The sequence below is a fragment of the Nicrophorus vespilloides genome, unplaced genomic scaffold (assembly GCF_001412225.1).
Source record: "Nicrophorus vespilloides isolate i.1.1-1 unplaced genomic scaffold, Nicve_v1.0, whole genome shotgun sequence".
NCBI classification, from domain to species: domain Eukaryota; kingdom Metazoa; phylum Arthropoda; class Insecta; order Coleoptera; family Silphidae; genus Nicrophorus; species Nicrophorus vespilloides.
In genome coordinates, this window is record NW_017096696.1 from 52406 (window position 1) to 67299 (window position 14894).

Sequence of the window (14894 nt, forward strand, 5' to 3'; positions counted from 1 at the left end):
CATCTTATTGTAACAATTTAATCTACCCTTATAATCTTCTTATAAATGAAATTGCAAAACCACACGGATCCATTTGCGAATTGCAACAATCCCATTAACCGGAAACAATTTGTATATGTAATATCTAAAATAAAGGGAATAAATCCAATTTATCTTACCAATTGCGTAATAATACTTACTTCTAACGCTTAATAATACGAAACATAAGGCTGACAACAAGTTCAGAAATATGAACACGCGGTTCGGTTCAGATTTTACGTTCGGCGTGATTAAACCTTCGGTCAAATATTGCAAAACACTTATGCTTATGAGCGACAATCCACCGCCAAAGACTTTTACGTTCTCGAAGGGAATATCGGAAATCACTGAAAATAATACAAATTTGAATTTTAACTTAACACTATTAAATAATATGCTTACTGTAGTATCCAATAGTTCCAATCCATGAAACTATAACAACAAAAATTGCACAATTCTTATTATTAATGTTAACTAAAAATATTTTAGAAGCCAGAACAATGATACTACTGATAATAAATAAGTAGCATAAAACTGCATTAATATCCTCAATGTGCAAACTGATATTGAAGTACAAGGTACTTGGATAAAGTGTGTAAAAGATGAATTTCGAATATGTTAATGTGGTTTGCAACAAAACAGATTTGTAAAATGAACCCTCCTTGAAAAAGGAATAACTCTGTGACACACTTTTGGTGTTGGGCATAAAGATATTTGTATCATCATTGGCACTTAGTATATCACTATTATCAAATGAATAGGTTGTATTATTATTTAGATGCAAATCAGTGAATAACTCTTTCGGTGCAGCCATGTTATTTTTGAATTCATGAAAATGCTCATCATCATTTTCATCATCTGAAAACTTTTCCCAATTGCTATTTGCATTGTGCACATCAACTTCAACCATATCACTGGAACTTGTACCAGCAATTGGTTCATTGTTCTCAGCATTCGGTTCAACTATTCGAGCTTCTTTCAACTCAGTGGATTTCTTTGCTGAATAAATGTCTTCTTCTTCATCTAATACAAGGCCCACCTATGGAAAGTAATCAATATAAAGATGGTAAAGTAAAAATTCTGATACTTACTTTAACCGAATTATAGGTGAGTTTTCCCTTTAGGTAATCTGGCTTCTTAAACAAAGTGCACACACCAACTCCAATCAAGATATATAAATGATACCAAATAATTACGTGAACGATACCATACATATTTATATAATGGCCCAAACTAATTGGAGTAAAAATATATCCTATACAAGTCATTATTTGTAGGACAACATTGATGGAATTGAGTTTTAATCTGAAATATTGAGCCAGCAACACCTCACATTGTGTTTCAACCAGGGCCACGCCGCAGCCTGCAACATCAATAAGCATTGAAATATGCATATAATTGAGTAATTGTATGAAAACCTGAAGACAATCCACTTAAAACGTAAAGAAATCTTGCTAAATGGCCGTGATGGTCAAGTGCTATCCAAAGGAAAAGAATTCCAGCACACGTTAGACAGACTCCAGATAATGCAAATAGTCTAGGCCATTTACTATTCGTAATCATTTTCCTGCTTATGGGATCTGAAAAAACAAAGTGCTTCTCGTTAAAATCATTACAAAACAACAAACTAATTCAAATTCAAATTTTCCAACGAACCGGAAACTGGTGGGATAATATTTGAAACAACCAATCGGCAAGTTATATTTGCCGGAAACCATACAACGAAGAGTATAAATACGCTGGATTTGCACATTTTTTTATTGCAGTTCTAATCTTGTGTGGCACTGCGTCGTCGGTATCTTCAGTACAACCAAAGTAAGTTTGAAATTTTTTATATTTTATTTATTTCATTTTGTGTGGAGTCTCCTAGTAATTAATTATGTACAATAAAGCCATAATTAGGTACTCATTTTTCATTTGTCTATCAAATTTTGTAGTTTCTTTTGTTACAACTCTTTAAAAGTGCTGTACGGATGACCATCCATTTTGAAATTCTATTCAGATTTTTTTTTTACATTATTAATATAAAATTTGCTTGGAAAATATAACAATCGCAGAGCAGCGATTAGATTTTTAATAATTTTCAATCTTTATTGCTATTCAATTTATTAACTCGATTTAAATGTATTGTGCGTCGTAATATATTTTTTCAAAATCCTCTCGCTGCTGGAGCAAGTAGTAAAACTGTTCATATTCAGGGCACAGAAAGTTAATCATATACCAAATATCTAAGTTACGCTACTCGTCTCCAGAAATCAAATGGGCCAAATATCAAAGAAAACAATACTATTATTGCTTGCGCCATTGGCGCTACAATTGAAGCGTCTGGGGATGTAGTCTTCCTTTTCAGCAAAGGGGTGCTTTTGTTTTACTGAACATCACCAATTTTGTTGTAATAATGCGAACAAGAAGAAATACTTTTTACTTAAACACTTTTACAATACAATTGAAAGAAATACCTTTATAAAATTAGTAAGATTTTTTTATTGAGGCTGTTGGAATGAGCAGTATACAATTAAATTTAACAATCTTTCTATTGCAACTATTTCATTATTGAAGTAGATTAATTAATATAATCAAATTGTAACTTTTTCTTATAATCATTTACAAATTTTATCCCAGGCAATTTTCAAATTATAATAACTTTTTAAGAAAGTCTTCAAATTTAAGTTTAATCTAAAGAATACTAATTATTTTAATGAGCATTATTAATTATTCGATATCATGGTAATTAATTTCATTTAGCTAAATTTCCTTATTGATTAATTTATCATTTAGAACTGAGGCGTGCAACTTAATTTTATAGTGCTGAGACAGTTAAATATATACATGAAAAGGAAGGCTATTTATATCAAATCAAGATAAAAATGAATAATTAACTGTTCGAATAGCCTATTACCATAAGTTTTTCCGTCCTTATTTATATATTCGTTTATTAATCATACTTTTGTAAAAGTTTTGTTATATCCAGTTAAGATAGAAGCTTATATTTTATTTACAATCTAGATGTTTGAAACATTGTAAATATTTTTTAATCTAAACAGTTTTTTTTACAATAGTTTTGAGTTGAAGATAATACTCACCTAAAATAGTTGATGCAACAAAAAATATGATAGGAGTCAAAATTAAATCATTATCAAATAATCCTAAATTTATGTTATTTGTTGTTTCCAGTGTTGAGTACATTAAAAATAATCCATAAGCAATTTTTATGCTTGGTAATGAGACCTAAAAGTAAATAATACAATGAGTAATTGTTATTAAGAATGGATGTTGATGTTATTGTATACAGTAACCAAGATATTTATTTAGTTAAGATACTTGATACAATTTTTATGTGGAACCTTGATAAGCAGAGTCGATAGTGCTGTGTTCTGCAGATGAATGCACAATAATAGAATGCCTGTTCTTTTAATTTGAATATTTTGCGCATATGAAATGTAACGCTGACAATGATTTGATAAATAAATGCAAACAATATTCTTTCAAATTAGTAAACATATTTAGAATATGAAAAAAATAAATTTTCTTTCATTTATCTTTTTGTTATAAATACATTTTGGATTTAAAACTTTTACATAATGTGATACACTGAAATTTGAGTTTACACCTTAAAAAATGATACAGCTAACAATATTATCCATCCATATCCACCATCTGGTACACTTGGACCCAATTCTGGTTGGGTTGTAAGCACATTATCAATTCTAAGACTTTCATTTTGCACTGTTTGTTGCGAAGTTTGCTTTTGTTCCATCACAGTTTTTTTTCTCCTAACTAAATATAACTAACTGCATGACACAAAACGTATATATCGCATTTCGAATCTATTAAATATCAATGCTGATAAGACTGTTATCTAATCTCTTGTAAATGCGCATATATGTAATATATATATTAAGTATGAATAACTTTTAATTTATTTTTAAATGCTTGTTTCAGATGAGCGGTTTCAGTCGTGGCAGAGGAAAATCTCCTCGTGGTCGTTACAGACCAGAAAATCCTACTCAAACCCCACAACCTCCACGCGGTGGCCATCGAGGCCCACCAACTCAATTCCAACCGCAGCCACCAATGGGAGCATGGTCTCAAAGACCCCAAATAGCGCCCCAAGCTGTTCCTGCCATGCCGAGACCTCAAAGTAGTCAAATGTCCAGAGCCCCACAACCACAAACTGTTTACCCAGCTAGAGCACCACAGCCACAAGGTGCTTGGGCAGCTAGAAGCCAGGCCCCACAACAATATGAACCACCGCAGAGAGAAATCAGACGTGACTATGAAGAACCTGCATCTGCCGTTTCGCAAGCCGCAGGCGATGTCACATCAAGTGCTCCTCAAGCAATAGATGAGGCTCGACCTGGAGCTGGCGGAGATGCATCAGTTCAATATTCTGGTCGTGGAGGGATAAGAGGTCAAAGAGTCATTGTTAATGACTACAATGTTGTAACAAAGCCAGCGACTTGCCAGACAAAGCAAGGAACAACTGGCAGAACTATAATGGTTTCTGCAAATTACTTTGACCTTCTAAGTAAACCAAATTGGTGTATATATCAATATAGAGTTGATTTTGCACCAGAAGAAGAACTCACATCAGTGAGGAAGTCGTTATTTCGTACTGCTGTTAAAGATTTTTTATTTGGATATCTATTTGATGGAACAGTATTGTATGCACCAAACAGATTAAGCCAAGAATTCTTAGAGCTGTTTGTCATAAATGCTGGTAAGTTACTTATTATTATGTACTACAGGTTAATATACTATTGAAATTCTAGCAACAAATAACAGCAAGACGCGTATTACTCTGAAATTGGTTGGTGATGTTGTCCAAGGTGATCATCATTATTTGCAACTTTTCAACATTATTGTTCGCAAATGTATGACTCATTTAAATTTGCAATTGGTTGGGCGCAATTATTTTGACCCTGGAGAAAAGTCTTCAATGGAGCAAATGGAGATATGGCCTGGATATATAACGTCCATTCGGCAACATGAGAAGAAAATACTTATGTGCTGTGAGATAACGCACAAAGTGATGCAGTTCCAAACTGCTCTCGATGTTTGGTCGGAATGTTTAAATGTTAGAAATAGAAATCCATTAGAGGAATATAAGAAGAGAATAATTGGATGTGTTGTCCTGACTGATTATAATAATAAAACTTATAGAATATCAGATGTGGATGAACAGCAAACACCTGCTGATGGATTTTTGAAGAAAGATGGAACTAAAATTACCTATGCACAGTATTTTGCAGAGAGATACAGAAGGAAGGTTACCAATATGAGACAGCCGATTCTCGTACATAAGAGTAAAGGACGGGAGATCCGAGCTGGAATGTCTGAATTTATTTATTTGGTGCCGGAGTTGTGCAGAATGACTGGTTTAACTGAACGACAACGTCAAAACTTTACGCTGATGAAAAATCTTGCGAATTACACCCGGGTTACACCAAACGAGAGAATTCGGAAAACTTTGCAGTTCTCTGAACGTATACGAAATAATGCGAATGCGATGGAAGAGATAAAGCAGTGGGATTTCAAATTAGCCAGAAACATTATTGAATTCCCAGCCAGGGTACTGCCTGCTGAGAAAGTGATCTTTAATAATCATGCTTATCTCTCATCAGGAGGTAAAGTTGATTGGACAAATGATTTAAAAACGCACAAAATGTTTATTGACAAACCTTTGAACAACTGGGTAATTATGTTCACCAAATATGATGATAATAATACTCGAGCATTCGTCAACACCTTAAAGAAAGTTTCGAGTGATATGGCATGGAAGATTGGCAATCCAACTTATTGTTTAGTTAATGGCGATGATGGTGCTTCATATGTACAAAAAATAAAGGCATATATACAAGAAAGACCAAATACTCAATTGATAGTATGTATTCTATCAAATAACAGGAGTGATCGATATTCCGCAATTAAAAAGGAATGTATCTTAAAGTTGGAAATTCCAAGCCAAGTTGTTCTATCCAAGAATATCACACCAAAACAAAAAGCAGGGGGATCGAGTTCTCCACCAGGTGGCTCATTATCTGTTGTTTCCAAAGTAGCTGTGCAATTGAATGCTAAACTTGGGGGATCTCCTTGGACAGTTTTAATACCATTAAAACATCTTATGGTAATTGGATATGATGTTTGTCACGATCCCAATGATAAATCTAAGTCGATTGGAGCGATTGTGGCATCAATGGACACCCATTTAAGCAGATATTGTTCCAACACTACCAAACACACAAGTGGCCAGGAGTTAAGTAGCAACATTGCAATAAATTGCATAGCTTTTGTCCAACGCTACAAAGTGCTCCATAACATTCTACCAGAAAGAATTGTATTGTTCAGGTATGTTTGATACCATGTTTATAATTGAAATATTGTTAGTCTAATCTATGTATTCATTCAGGGATGGCGTCGGTGATGGGCAATTACACTATGTACTTGAACACGAGATTGTTCGTTTGAAGACAGATTTGGAGCAATTCTACAAAGAAAATAACCAAGTACTGAAGTTGGCATTCATCGTTGTCTCAAAGCGGATCAACACCAGGATTTTTAACAATGAGAAGAACCCAGATGCCGGAACAGTGGTTGATAGTTGTATTACCTTGCCGCAAAGGTAATTAATATTTATTTTTGTTATTGGGACTGTTATTTATCCGTTATGTTTATAGGTATGATTTCTTCTTGGTATCTCAGTGCGTACATCAGGGCACTGTTACCCCCACTTCATATAACATTATATATGATACAGCAGGTTTGTCGGCCGACAAACTGCAGTTGTTATCGTATAAATTAACGCACATGTACTATAATTGGTCTGGAACCGTACGTGTGCCAGCTCCTTGCCAATATGCCCATAAATTGGCATTTTTGACCGCACAGTCTCTCAGAGACGTCTACAGAGGAGTGAAAATGGATAATCTTCTATATTTTTTGTAGTTTGTTTGCATTGCACGTTAGAATTAGTTTTTATTTCATTTTTTTTATAATCGGACTTTTATTCCATAAATATAGTATATTTCTAAACTGTATTAGTAGGTTCTCAAATAATCTAGTATAACATTATTTTTTAGTTCTAAGGATTAGAATAAATATTTATTTTTGTTAGTTATAATAAAATGTTTCATTAGAGTTCAATTAACTTGTTTTTATTCAACTTTCCAATCCAAGATTTTCATCAAGTCATTTTCACATTTCTCAGTTAATTTTAGACATTCAATATGAACCTTCTGCTTCTTTAGATTGTCAATAAGTAGGAGTTGCTTTTTGAAGCCATTTATTAGTTCGTCTTTACATTTTTCGATATTCCTGATCGAAGTTGTTAATTTACTCAATTCCTTCCTGTGAACTTCTTTGAGATCCTAAATTCAATATTAATATAATTCTAGAAAAGTAATACAAAAATTACCTTTTCTTCCTGCTTACAGGTTTTGAGATCATTTTTAAGTTTGTCATTTTCTTCTACAATTCTTGTCATCCTTACATCCAAACTGTTCGTATTTGATTTAAGTGATTTTAATTCCTTATGCAATTGATCTATTTCCTTTTTAAGAGAAACAGTTTCATTTTCTCTGGCGTTCAATTTACACTGCAAGATGTTTTTCTAAAATGATTAGATCAAAGTAAATAATTCTAATTATAATAAAATTTCTAACTTGTTGTTCTAATTTTGCTGATGTGTTTTTAGAAGCACTTGAACTTTGTAGCCACTTTTCTTTCTGCTCGATATGTTTACCGTTTTCCCTCTGCAATTTTTTAATTTCTTCACACTGAAAAATAATAATTACAATCTACGTTAATCACATCTGAATATTATCGTTGAACTATTACTTTCTGTTTGTAATCGATTAATAACTTATCATAATCCATCTGAAGTTGTTTGGCTTTAGCTTTCAAGAAGTGCACTAATCCTTTGGCTCCCATATTATTGATATCTATTGGTATATTTAATTCTTTGCAATCTTTTTCATCGACTCTGAATGCATCCGATTTCTTTGTAATTGCAGATTTTGATTTTCGTTGGCATAAATCATTTTCAATCTCATACTTTCCGGGATCAAAGTGTATTGTAAAATCGTTCTTGTTTTGATTCTTGACATATAATTAAAATTATTAGAAGTGCTACAAGTTTATTGTTATTATCATTTTGTTGCTTACCATTACATGGTGGACTTCCTGTAATAGCTCCTTTGTTTTGAGCTCTAATTCCTTATTCAAATCATGATACTCTTTTTCTCTTCTCAATAAATCTGAATCCATCATTTAATATCGTTCTCGTCTCACAATACTTTTGTTTGTATGTATTGATTATTACCATGGCAACACGTATATCAGTGGCTGCGTTAGAAATTAGTTATAGCCCCGGGCATAAATACTGTTTGTGGGCCCCATATTTTCGATTAACCAGTCGTAACAACGCCTCTGACTATAATAAATAAATTTTAACTTGATAAACGAGCGTGATCAACTACCCTCCGAATTTTGGAAAAATTTCTACGAGAACGTTTCCAGAACAAATTATGATCGCAAAATGATCGAGCACCTCGCATAACGAGCATAATAAATTGTAAGAAAAATAACTCGCTTAACGAGCGATGTTTCGTATAACGAGTTGTCGTGTCCCGGGATTAAGGAATCCTTGGACACCGTGGATTATCTCGTATTTATGTCGTTGCGGAGTCTTAGAGGGGTTTATGAATATTAAATGCAATATACTTAATTAACTTTATTATACACATCGGAGTTTTATTGAGAAGTCAACTATACAATAGTTGAATTCATGAATTATTACTAAGAATTACATTCTCCTCTTAAGTTAGTATTTAAGAAGTAAGTGCTTTTCCTTGGACTCTCCAAGTAAGACCAACTCCTCAGTTCGACCATCTCACTAGAGACTAAATTATATAAAATAAAAATGTGTTAATTTCAAAAAGGGGAAGTGTGGGAGGTAAGGAAATCAGGTTTGAGCTTGTGGAATATACAACCCTCACTTTATCAAAGTTTTATGATCCTACACAAATATTTAGGGGCGGAAGAAAGCTGTTAAGTGGTGATACAATAGACGCAACTATACGATTTAATGTGTAACCGTCCTTCGGAATATTCCACAAGTTATTCTAAATAATCACGTACAAGTATCCGTTTGTATATTTGATGGATACGTTAAATATGATTTGTAATAATTAAGAGGAAAGTGGTTGACCTAACAAATATACATATTAGTTATCCAATAGATGATTATAAATTGGTCGGCCACGACAATACGAGTAATTCACTAAACGAGCAAAAATCCGAAAATTTTGGAACGAATTAAATCTCGTTAAAGCGAGGTTCCACTGTATTTGAATATTCTGTAATCAATTATTTATACTTTTTTTAATTGTACCAGAAGTAGCACATAATATTTTATCTAGGAAATGTGTTACAAAACATAAATGTAGTTAGTCATTTGCAAAATATATATTTAATAAATAACAATACAGAACAAAAAAACATATTCCAAAATTTTTATAATCTTATAATGTATTCAATGTAGAAATCTGAGTCTCGAGCTGGGAAAAGCTCCTCTGCAGAAATATTTGATGTTATCATAAGAATAACCATTACATAGTTCATTGAAAAATCCACAGTTTTTTTAAAATTATAGGTCCTTGATGTTCTCCTTGTATCTAAATTATATTTAAGTGCCTCTGCTAATTTTTTTTTGGAGATGCTTACATATCTTCGTACCTAAAATACAATTTCCCAATATTCAAATTCAATTCACTATAGAATAATCTTACTTACAATGTAAAATGCTGTACGTTTGGATAATTGCTTCATGTGTTGTTGTCTAGCAAGAAACATATAATATCTATTTTCATTTTGTATACGTTTTATCGAAGTGACATACGATAGGTTAATACACGCACACAATGAATTAAACTCTGTCGAACCTCTGGGAACCATTTCTTCGCACTTCATTGACGTCCAGGTAACTGGCAAATACTGAGATGCACTCGTCATGTCTAGAACTTCAATATTTTATTTGTATTATGCAATTAGCTTTTATATTCTGTATGTGATTATATATATATAACTAGGGGATTCCCCTCAAGTATAATTCAAATCGGCAATTTCAAAGCAATCGTGTGCATACCGTTGTATATAGTATTATATTATGAGTATTAAATTAGCATGTTAATAGTAGCAATTTTCCTATATAATGTAATATAATTTGTTAAGCTAAATCGTGAGGATGTATCTTTCATTAAATGATCTATTGATTAAGATAAATAAAATACATTTATACTGTCATGGAAAATATATTTATGTATTTTATAAATAAAGTAATTGGAGCATCACTTTAATGCCTTGAAGATATCGAATTCACTAGAAACTCGGTTATCTTTTGATAAAATATCTTTTGGATTGGAATAAATATAATCATCTTCGTCGTACAAGTCATCATAATCATCAGTTTCATCTTGTTCCCTGGAATTGTTTGCGATTAACTCAACTTAAATAACAGATTTTTAAAGTTGTTTACTTAAACCAATTTGGAAGTGGACGTTTCTCTCTAGTGAGTTTCATCATTTTCTTTGTATTCGTGTTTAAAATTATCTAAAATTAAATTACGTTTAGGGTGTGCAAATTCTAATTATACAAAGAGCAAAAGACGATACCTTCGTTATATTTATTCGACGAGATAAAATTTTTAATGACTTCTTTAGATCATACAGTCTCCCTTTGACCTTTACGTAATCGAAAACTTCTGGTACCTAAAATTTCATTTACATGTTTCTTGAATTATAGATGATTTGATGATATAGATGATAATCAAGATTCTGTTATATTTAAATCATGCAAAAATAAGTAATAAAAATGTGAATATGCTCTGTAAGTTGCGTGATAAATGTTCTAACTCAACTAAGTAATTTGTTTACAGGATATATAAATATTTGTCTACGTGTATAATCTATGAATAAGGAAAATTCCCAGCCATTAAGAGGGTAATCAATAAACGATAAATAAAAACCTTGTGATAGTTATATCAATGCGTCGTATCCCAATTTTAAACATTTATTTTTCCTTATGTACTTATTATGAAATTATTATTCAGAAATAAAGGTAATAAAGACAATGACAATATAGATTATCTTCAGTGGCAGCTATATGATAATAGAATTAGGTAACCCCAGACTTAAGTCGAATTATATATATTGGAAATACATAAAGAAACATATTTTTAAAAATATAGCTCTTTATCTTAATATAAAATTTATTGCGATTAAAAATGTTTAAAGTAAATTTATTGTCTTACTCGATACATAGGGTCCAGCATTTCCGTCTTGATACAAAATATAAATGTAAACAAAAAAAGAGCTGTGGCCCATGAGGGGATCGAACCCGCGACCTTCGCGTTATTAGCACGACGCTCTAACCAACTGAGCTAATGGGCCATATAAGGAAATATATAAAGTACGGTTTATAACTAAATTGAAATGGTCATTAACGCATCTTAAATCATAGAAATATTATTAATAAAATGTTCCTATTAATAATTAATCGAAGAAATTGAAACACGACAATCGGAAGAAATAAGCATATGTCAGGATGGCCGAGCGGTCTAAGGCGCCAGACTCAAGGTTTACCTTGCCTGCCCATGCAGGTCTATAGAGCATTCTGGTCCTCTTTGAGGGCGTGGGTTCGAATCCCACTTCTGACAATTGTTTTGTTATTACCCAAAATAAAATTGTAAAATATTACAAAAAGGAAATTTATCATTTTGCCAGTGACCGCGCTACCGTAAAGGCGCGCGCCTAGGGCCTCCGATAGCCAAACGTTATAATAAAATGAACCATACACGATACCTTGTAATGATCAATAAGATCTTTTACATCATTATATTTGGTAATAGCTTCATTAAGTTCCTTCTTCGCCTCTTCTGTTTCCTGTTCATGGATGCGAGTCTGCAATTGGCTTTCGTCGATTGCATTTTTTATTGTCTTCAGTCCCTCCAATATCTTCTGCAAGTAATTTTTGTGCGTTGCCAAGTTCAAGTTAGCCTTACCTTAAAGTTAATAAGAATCAGTTACGATATGCACTACTATAATGGTGGTACATGAACCATTGATTTTTTTCAGTTCTATGAGGTGTGTGTTTTTCTGCTCAATCTTCTCAATTAGATGCTTATTTTCGATCCTCAGCTGCTCGAAATCCACCTCGTGGATACTCTCACCCAGCTCGATTTTTTGCGTCAGCAAAGCTTTTAATTTGTTGTATTGAATTTTCAAGCTGTTATTTCGCAGACGCAGCTTCTCCGTTATTAATCGAGCGTTTTTCAACCAATCTTGCATGTACCTAACGACAACACAAATCAATTAATAAACTCATAATACTCATATCCAATTGTTGATAAAGCGTACCAGACAAACTTTTCTGCTGGAATCCTTTGAGTTATTGGATCAACTGCGTCAATAACGATACTCTGTTCGAATAGTTCTCTAGCATCTTTTATCTCTTCACCGCGGATCGTCGATTCTTCTATTTCTGCCTTATATTTGAATTTCGTGCGCTTCGCCTTTTCTATAAATGTATCCAAGGCAATTTGCATTTCTTCGACATCTCGCAAAACAAGATCCGTACGTTGAGATATATTTATTCTGTAAAGCAGATGCCAGCAGATATGTCAGAAGAATAACTATCGGCGTTGGCGTGTCGCTTGACGCAAAGCAGATACAGTAGAACCTCGCGTAACGATTACCTCGCATAATGAGCCTTTACCTTGCTTAACGAGCAAAATCAATTGTAAGAAAAATGACTCGCTTAACAAGCGACGTTTCGCATAACAAGCGACGATGAAAAGAGAAGTCCCGGATTGCGCGCCTGCTACATCATTTTTAAAACTTGTTTATTATGTGTATTTTTGAATATATTTCGCTATACCGGTAAAAATCCGGATATTTTGGAACTGATTAAACTCGTTAAGCAAGGTTCTACTGTATATTAAAAAAAGGGACTGGTGAATTACGTTCGTTTGGTTGCATAAAAGTTAGGTATAACCTCATAGCACAAACTGTGCACAGGGTATTTTAGTCAGATTGGCGTTGTTGTAAAAGTGGCGAATTAATTAACTAGCGACTTTAGACCCCTGCTAGCGATTTCTTTTATGAGCATGCGCACATCATAAAACTCATAAATTTGGATCGGATGCTCGAACGTCTTGTTTCGTGTCCGTTGTTATTTGTATTTTGACAGTCATTGAGTGAAAATCAAATTATTGCAAATTGCGCGTGTAATCAATCGCAAGTCAAAATCTTAAATGGATAGTCAAGTACAAACAGAAGGCTACTTTGTTGACCTGGTGGATGATGAGTGGAGATCGGATAAGTTGCCTGAAGGAGACATCACAGTGCCTTTACACGAGCTCTCAGACCCAGAAGCAGATAACGGCGACGCCAACTTAACATTGAAGGAGCAAGAGCAAAAGTGGACTGATATTGCTCTTCCATCAATAAGCGAACATTAACAATGGAGCTACCTCAGATAGGTAAATGCTGTGACAATACATCATGCAAACAATTGGATTTCTTACCATTACAATGCAAGTGCAAGAAGATCTTTTGCTCACAGCACTTCAGAGAACATGTCACCACCTGCACCTTAACGAAAAATTTGCAAGTCTCTGATTTGAAAAAAATAGATGATCTTTATAAATGCTCCCATCCCAATTGCAAAGAAACCAGCATTATTCCATTAATGTGTGAGAAATGTAAGCAGCACTTCTGCATCATACATAGACACATAAGTGAATGCTTCAAGGAAGATCCTCAAATTAAGGCTGCTGCCATTCAAAAACTGAATGCACCAATTGAACAATTCAATAAGGCTAAAGATATTCTTGATAAACAAGTAAGCTGTTTCTTTTTTAGTGAAATTGTTCATTTTTAATAATTAATTTCTATTTTTCTTAGATTGAACTGAACATCAGTGCTGTAAAGAAAAAGAGTAAAAATGCTGAGATGGTGAACAAAATTCAATTGATGAGAATAAAAAATAAAGCAAATGGCCTAAAGACAATTCCAACAACAGACAGATTGTACTTCAATGTTAAACATCCCAAATCAAGTGGATGCAAAAGCAGTCCTTTGTTCGTTTCAAAAACATGGACTGTGGGTAGAGCTATTGATGCAGTTGCTGATGAATGTAAAGTTCAAAATAAAAATAATCAAAGTGCAGCATTAAAATTAAGGCTGTTCAAAGAGGATGGAGGGGATATTATTTCAAAATTAGTTTCAGATAAATTGGAGGATTTGATTGCAGCAAATCTTCTATATAATGGTGAAAATCTTGTTTTAGAATATGTTGATGATGCTTGTCTCAGATTAACTTAAATTAATAATAAAAATGTGTTATCACATCACCTGTTTCCTTTATCCGAAAACATGTAAACTTTAGCAGATTGTGGAATCTCGGAAGCATTCGGCCTCTGAAATCCTGCAGGCACCAGAGGTTGTATCTGCTCCAATTCTTTAATAGCGTTTAGAGCTTGCTGCAGCCCTAAGGTGCAAAAAAATCAAAATCCTTGAATTTTCTTTATATCTGGTTTGATGTACCAGAGAGCAAGACTGGTTCATTTGTAAGCAGAAAGTTTTGAAAGACTCTATTTTCAAGTATCAAATGCCTCTTTTCCGATTCAACATTGGACACCAAATTAACGAAATCATCGTCGGACAGTTCTTCAAAAATTCCAATTTCAAATTGGCTCAGCTGCTTGATAGGTGCATCGTCGTCCTCCGAGTCGTAAGAACTTTCCTCGTCCTCAATTGGCGTAACCTCCTCTGAGATGCTGCTATCAGAGCTACTTGGCTCCCGAATTACGACGTGCA

General features: G+C 33.4%; 6 protein-coding genes and 2 non-coding genes across 11 annotated transcripts; 4 read left to right on the plus strand and 4 right to left on the minus strand.

The window, feature by feature from the left end:
• Window positions 1-2: 2 nt before the first annotated feature.
• LOC108557928 lies at window positions 3-3850 on the minus strand. Its single transcript, XM_017914670.1, has 7 exons — window positions 3629-3850; window positions 3102-3246; window positions 1437-1598; window positions 1110-1381; window positions 421-1057; window positions 180-365; window positions 3-124 (listed from the first exon to the last, which is right to left on the minus strand). The coding sequence occupies exons 1-7, from the start codon at window positions 3773-3775 to the stop codon at window positions 18-20; spliced, it is 1656 nt and encodes a 551-aa protein (XP_017770159.1). The 5' UTR covers window positions 3776-3850; the 3' UTR covers window positions 3-17.
• On the plus strand, window positions 1663-7159 carry LOC108557925 (protein aubergine). Of its 3 annotated transcripts, none has more exons than XM_017914666.1 (5): window positions 1663-1833; window positions 3961-4738; window positions 4791-6366; window positions 6428-6640; window positions 6696-7159. In XM_017914666.1, exons 2-5 carry the CDS (start codon window positions 3961-3963, stop codon window positions 6961-6963), a joined length of 2835 nt encoding a protein of 944 aa, XP_017770155.1. In that variant the 5' UTR covers window positions 1663-1833; the 3' UTR covers window positions 6964-7159. The 3 variants fall into 3 exon arrangements, with proteins under 3 accessions (XP_017770155.1, XP_017770154.1, XP_017770153.1); XM_017914665.1 differs by lacking the exon at window positions 1663-1833 and adding an exon at window positions 3632-3707; XM_017914664.1 differs by lacking the exon at window positions 1663-1833 and adding an exon at window positions 3877-3903.
• Window positions 7160-7328: 169 nt separating this feature from the next.
• Window positions 7329-8308, minus strand: LOC108557929 (CAP-Gly domain-containing linker protein 1-like). Of its 2 annotated transcripts, XM_017914672.1 has the most exons (5): window positions 8182-8308; window positions 7855-8115; window positions 7680-7793; window positions 7450-7627; window positions 7367-7385 (listed from the first exon to the last, which is right to left on the minus strand). In XM_017914672.1, coding segments are annotated over exons 1-5 (660 nt in total). In that variant the 5' UTR covers window positions 8287-8308; the 3' UTR covers window positions 7367-7383. The 2 variants fall into 2 exon arrangements, with proteins under 2 accessions (XP_017770160.1, XP_017770161.1); XM_017914671.1 differs by having other exon boundaries at window positions 7329-7627.
• A 2012-nt stretch (window positions 8309-10320) lies between these two features.
• Window positions 10321-12742, minus strand: LOC108557930 (coiled-coil domain-containing protein 113). Its single transcript, XM_017914674.1, has 6 exons — window positions 12432-12742; window positions 12134-12366; window positions 11877-12076; window positions 10689-10784; window positions 10553-10626; window positions 10321-10497 (listed from the first exon to the last, which is right to left on the minus strand). Exons 1-6 carry the CDS (start codon window positions 12617-12619, stop codon window positions 10365-10367), a joined length of 924 nt encoding a protein of 307 aa, XP_017770163.1. The 5' UTR covers window positions 12620-12742; the 3' UTR covers window positions 10321-10364.
• Trnai-aau lies at window positions 11392-11465 on the minus strand. The gene has a single exon. It is a non-coding gene; the product is annotated as a tRNA-Ile (tRNA).
• Trnal-caa lies at window positions 11614-11731 on the plus strand. Its single transcript has 2 exons — window positions 11614-11651; window positions 11687-11731. It is a non-coding gene; the product is annotated as a tRNA-Leu (tRNA).
• A 452-nt stretch (window positions 12743-13194) lies between the features above and the next one.
• On the plus strand, window positions 13195-13615 carry LOC108557932 (anaphase-promoting complex subunit 13). The gene has a single exon (XM_017914676.1). It carries the CDS (start codon window positions 13328-13330, stop codon window positions 13532-13534), a length of 207 nt encoding a protein of 68 aa, XP_017770165.1. The 5' UTR covers window positions 13195-13327; the 3' UTR covers window positions 13535-13615.
• On the plus strand, window positions 13511-14417 carry LOC108557931 (AN1-type zinc finger protein 1-like). The gene is made up of 2 exons (XM_017914675.1): window positions 13511-13917; window positions 13980-14417. Exons 1-2 carry the CDS (start codon window positions 13537-13539, stop codon window positions 14397-14399), a joined length of 801 nt encoding a protein of 266 aa, XP_017770164.1. The 5' UTR covers window positions 13511-13536; the 3' UTR covers window positions 14400-14417.
• The last annotated feature ends 477 nt before the right edge of the window (window positions 14418-14894 follow it).

Excerpts from the sequence above, each read along its gene's own strand:
- LOC108557928 (XM_017914670.1), bottom strand. The coding sequence starts at position 3,775 with ATGGAACAAAAGCAAACTTCGCAACAAACAGTGCAAAATGAAAGTCTT. Across the intron at positions 1,382-1,436 it reads TTTAAGTGGATTGTCTTCAG|GCTGCGGCGTGGCCCTGGTT; the intron begins GTTTTCATACAA and ends TTGATGTTGCAG. Across the intron at positions 366-420 it reads TGGAACTATTGGATACTACA|TGATTTCCGATATTCCCTTC; the intron begins GTAAGCATATTA and ends TATTATTTTCAG.
- LOC108557925 (XM_017914664.1), top strand. Across the intron at positions 6,367-6,427 it reads GAAAGAATTGTATTGTTCAG|GGATGGCGTCGGTGATGGGC; the intron begins GTATGTTTGATA and ends GTATTCATTCAG. Across the intron at positions 6,641-6,695 it reads TGTATTACCTTGCCGCAAAG|GTATGATTTCTTCTTGGTAT; the intron begins GTAATTAATATT and ends TTATGTTTATAG.
- LOC108557929 (XM_017914671.1), bottom strand. The coding sequence starts at position 8,286 with ATGATGGATTCAGATTTATTGAGAAGAGAAAAAGAGTATCATGATTTG. Across the intron at positions 8,116-8,181 it reads AGGAAGTCCACCATGTAATG|AATCAAAACAAGAACGATTT; the intron begins GTAAGCAACAAA and ends TTATATGTCAAG. Across the intron at positions 7,794-7,854 it reads TAATCGATTACAAACAGAAA|TGTGAAGAAATTAAAAAATT; the intron begins GTAATAGTTCAA and ends ATTATTTTTCAG.
- LOC108557930 (XM_017914674.1), bottom strand. The coding sequence starts at position 12,619 with ATGCAAATTGCCTTGGATACATTTATAGAAAAGGCGAAGCGCACGAAA. Across the intron at positions 10,627-10,688 it reads GTCGAATAAATATAACGAAG|ATAATTTTAAACACGAATAC; the intron begins GTATCGTCTTTT and ends ATTTAATTTTAG. Across the intron at positions 10,498-10,552 it reads CCACTTCCAAATTGGTTTAA|GGAACAAGATGAAACTGATG; the intron begins GTAAACAACTTT and ends AAACAATTCCAG.
- LOC108557932 (XM_017914676.1), top strand. The coding sequence starts at position 13,328 with ATGGATAGTCAAGTACAAACAGAAGGCTACTTTGTTGACCTGGTGGAT.
- LOC108557931 (XM_017914675.1), top strand. The coding sequence starts at position 13,537 with ATGGAGCTACCTCAGATAGGTAAATGCTGTGACAATACATCATGCAAA. Across the intron at positions 13,918-13,979 it reads AAGATATTCTTGATAAACAA|ATTGAACTGAACATCAGTGC; the intron begins GTAAGCTGTTTC and ends TATTTTTCTTAG.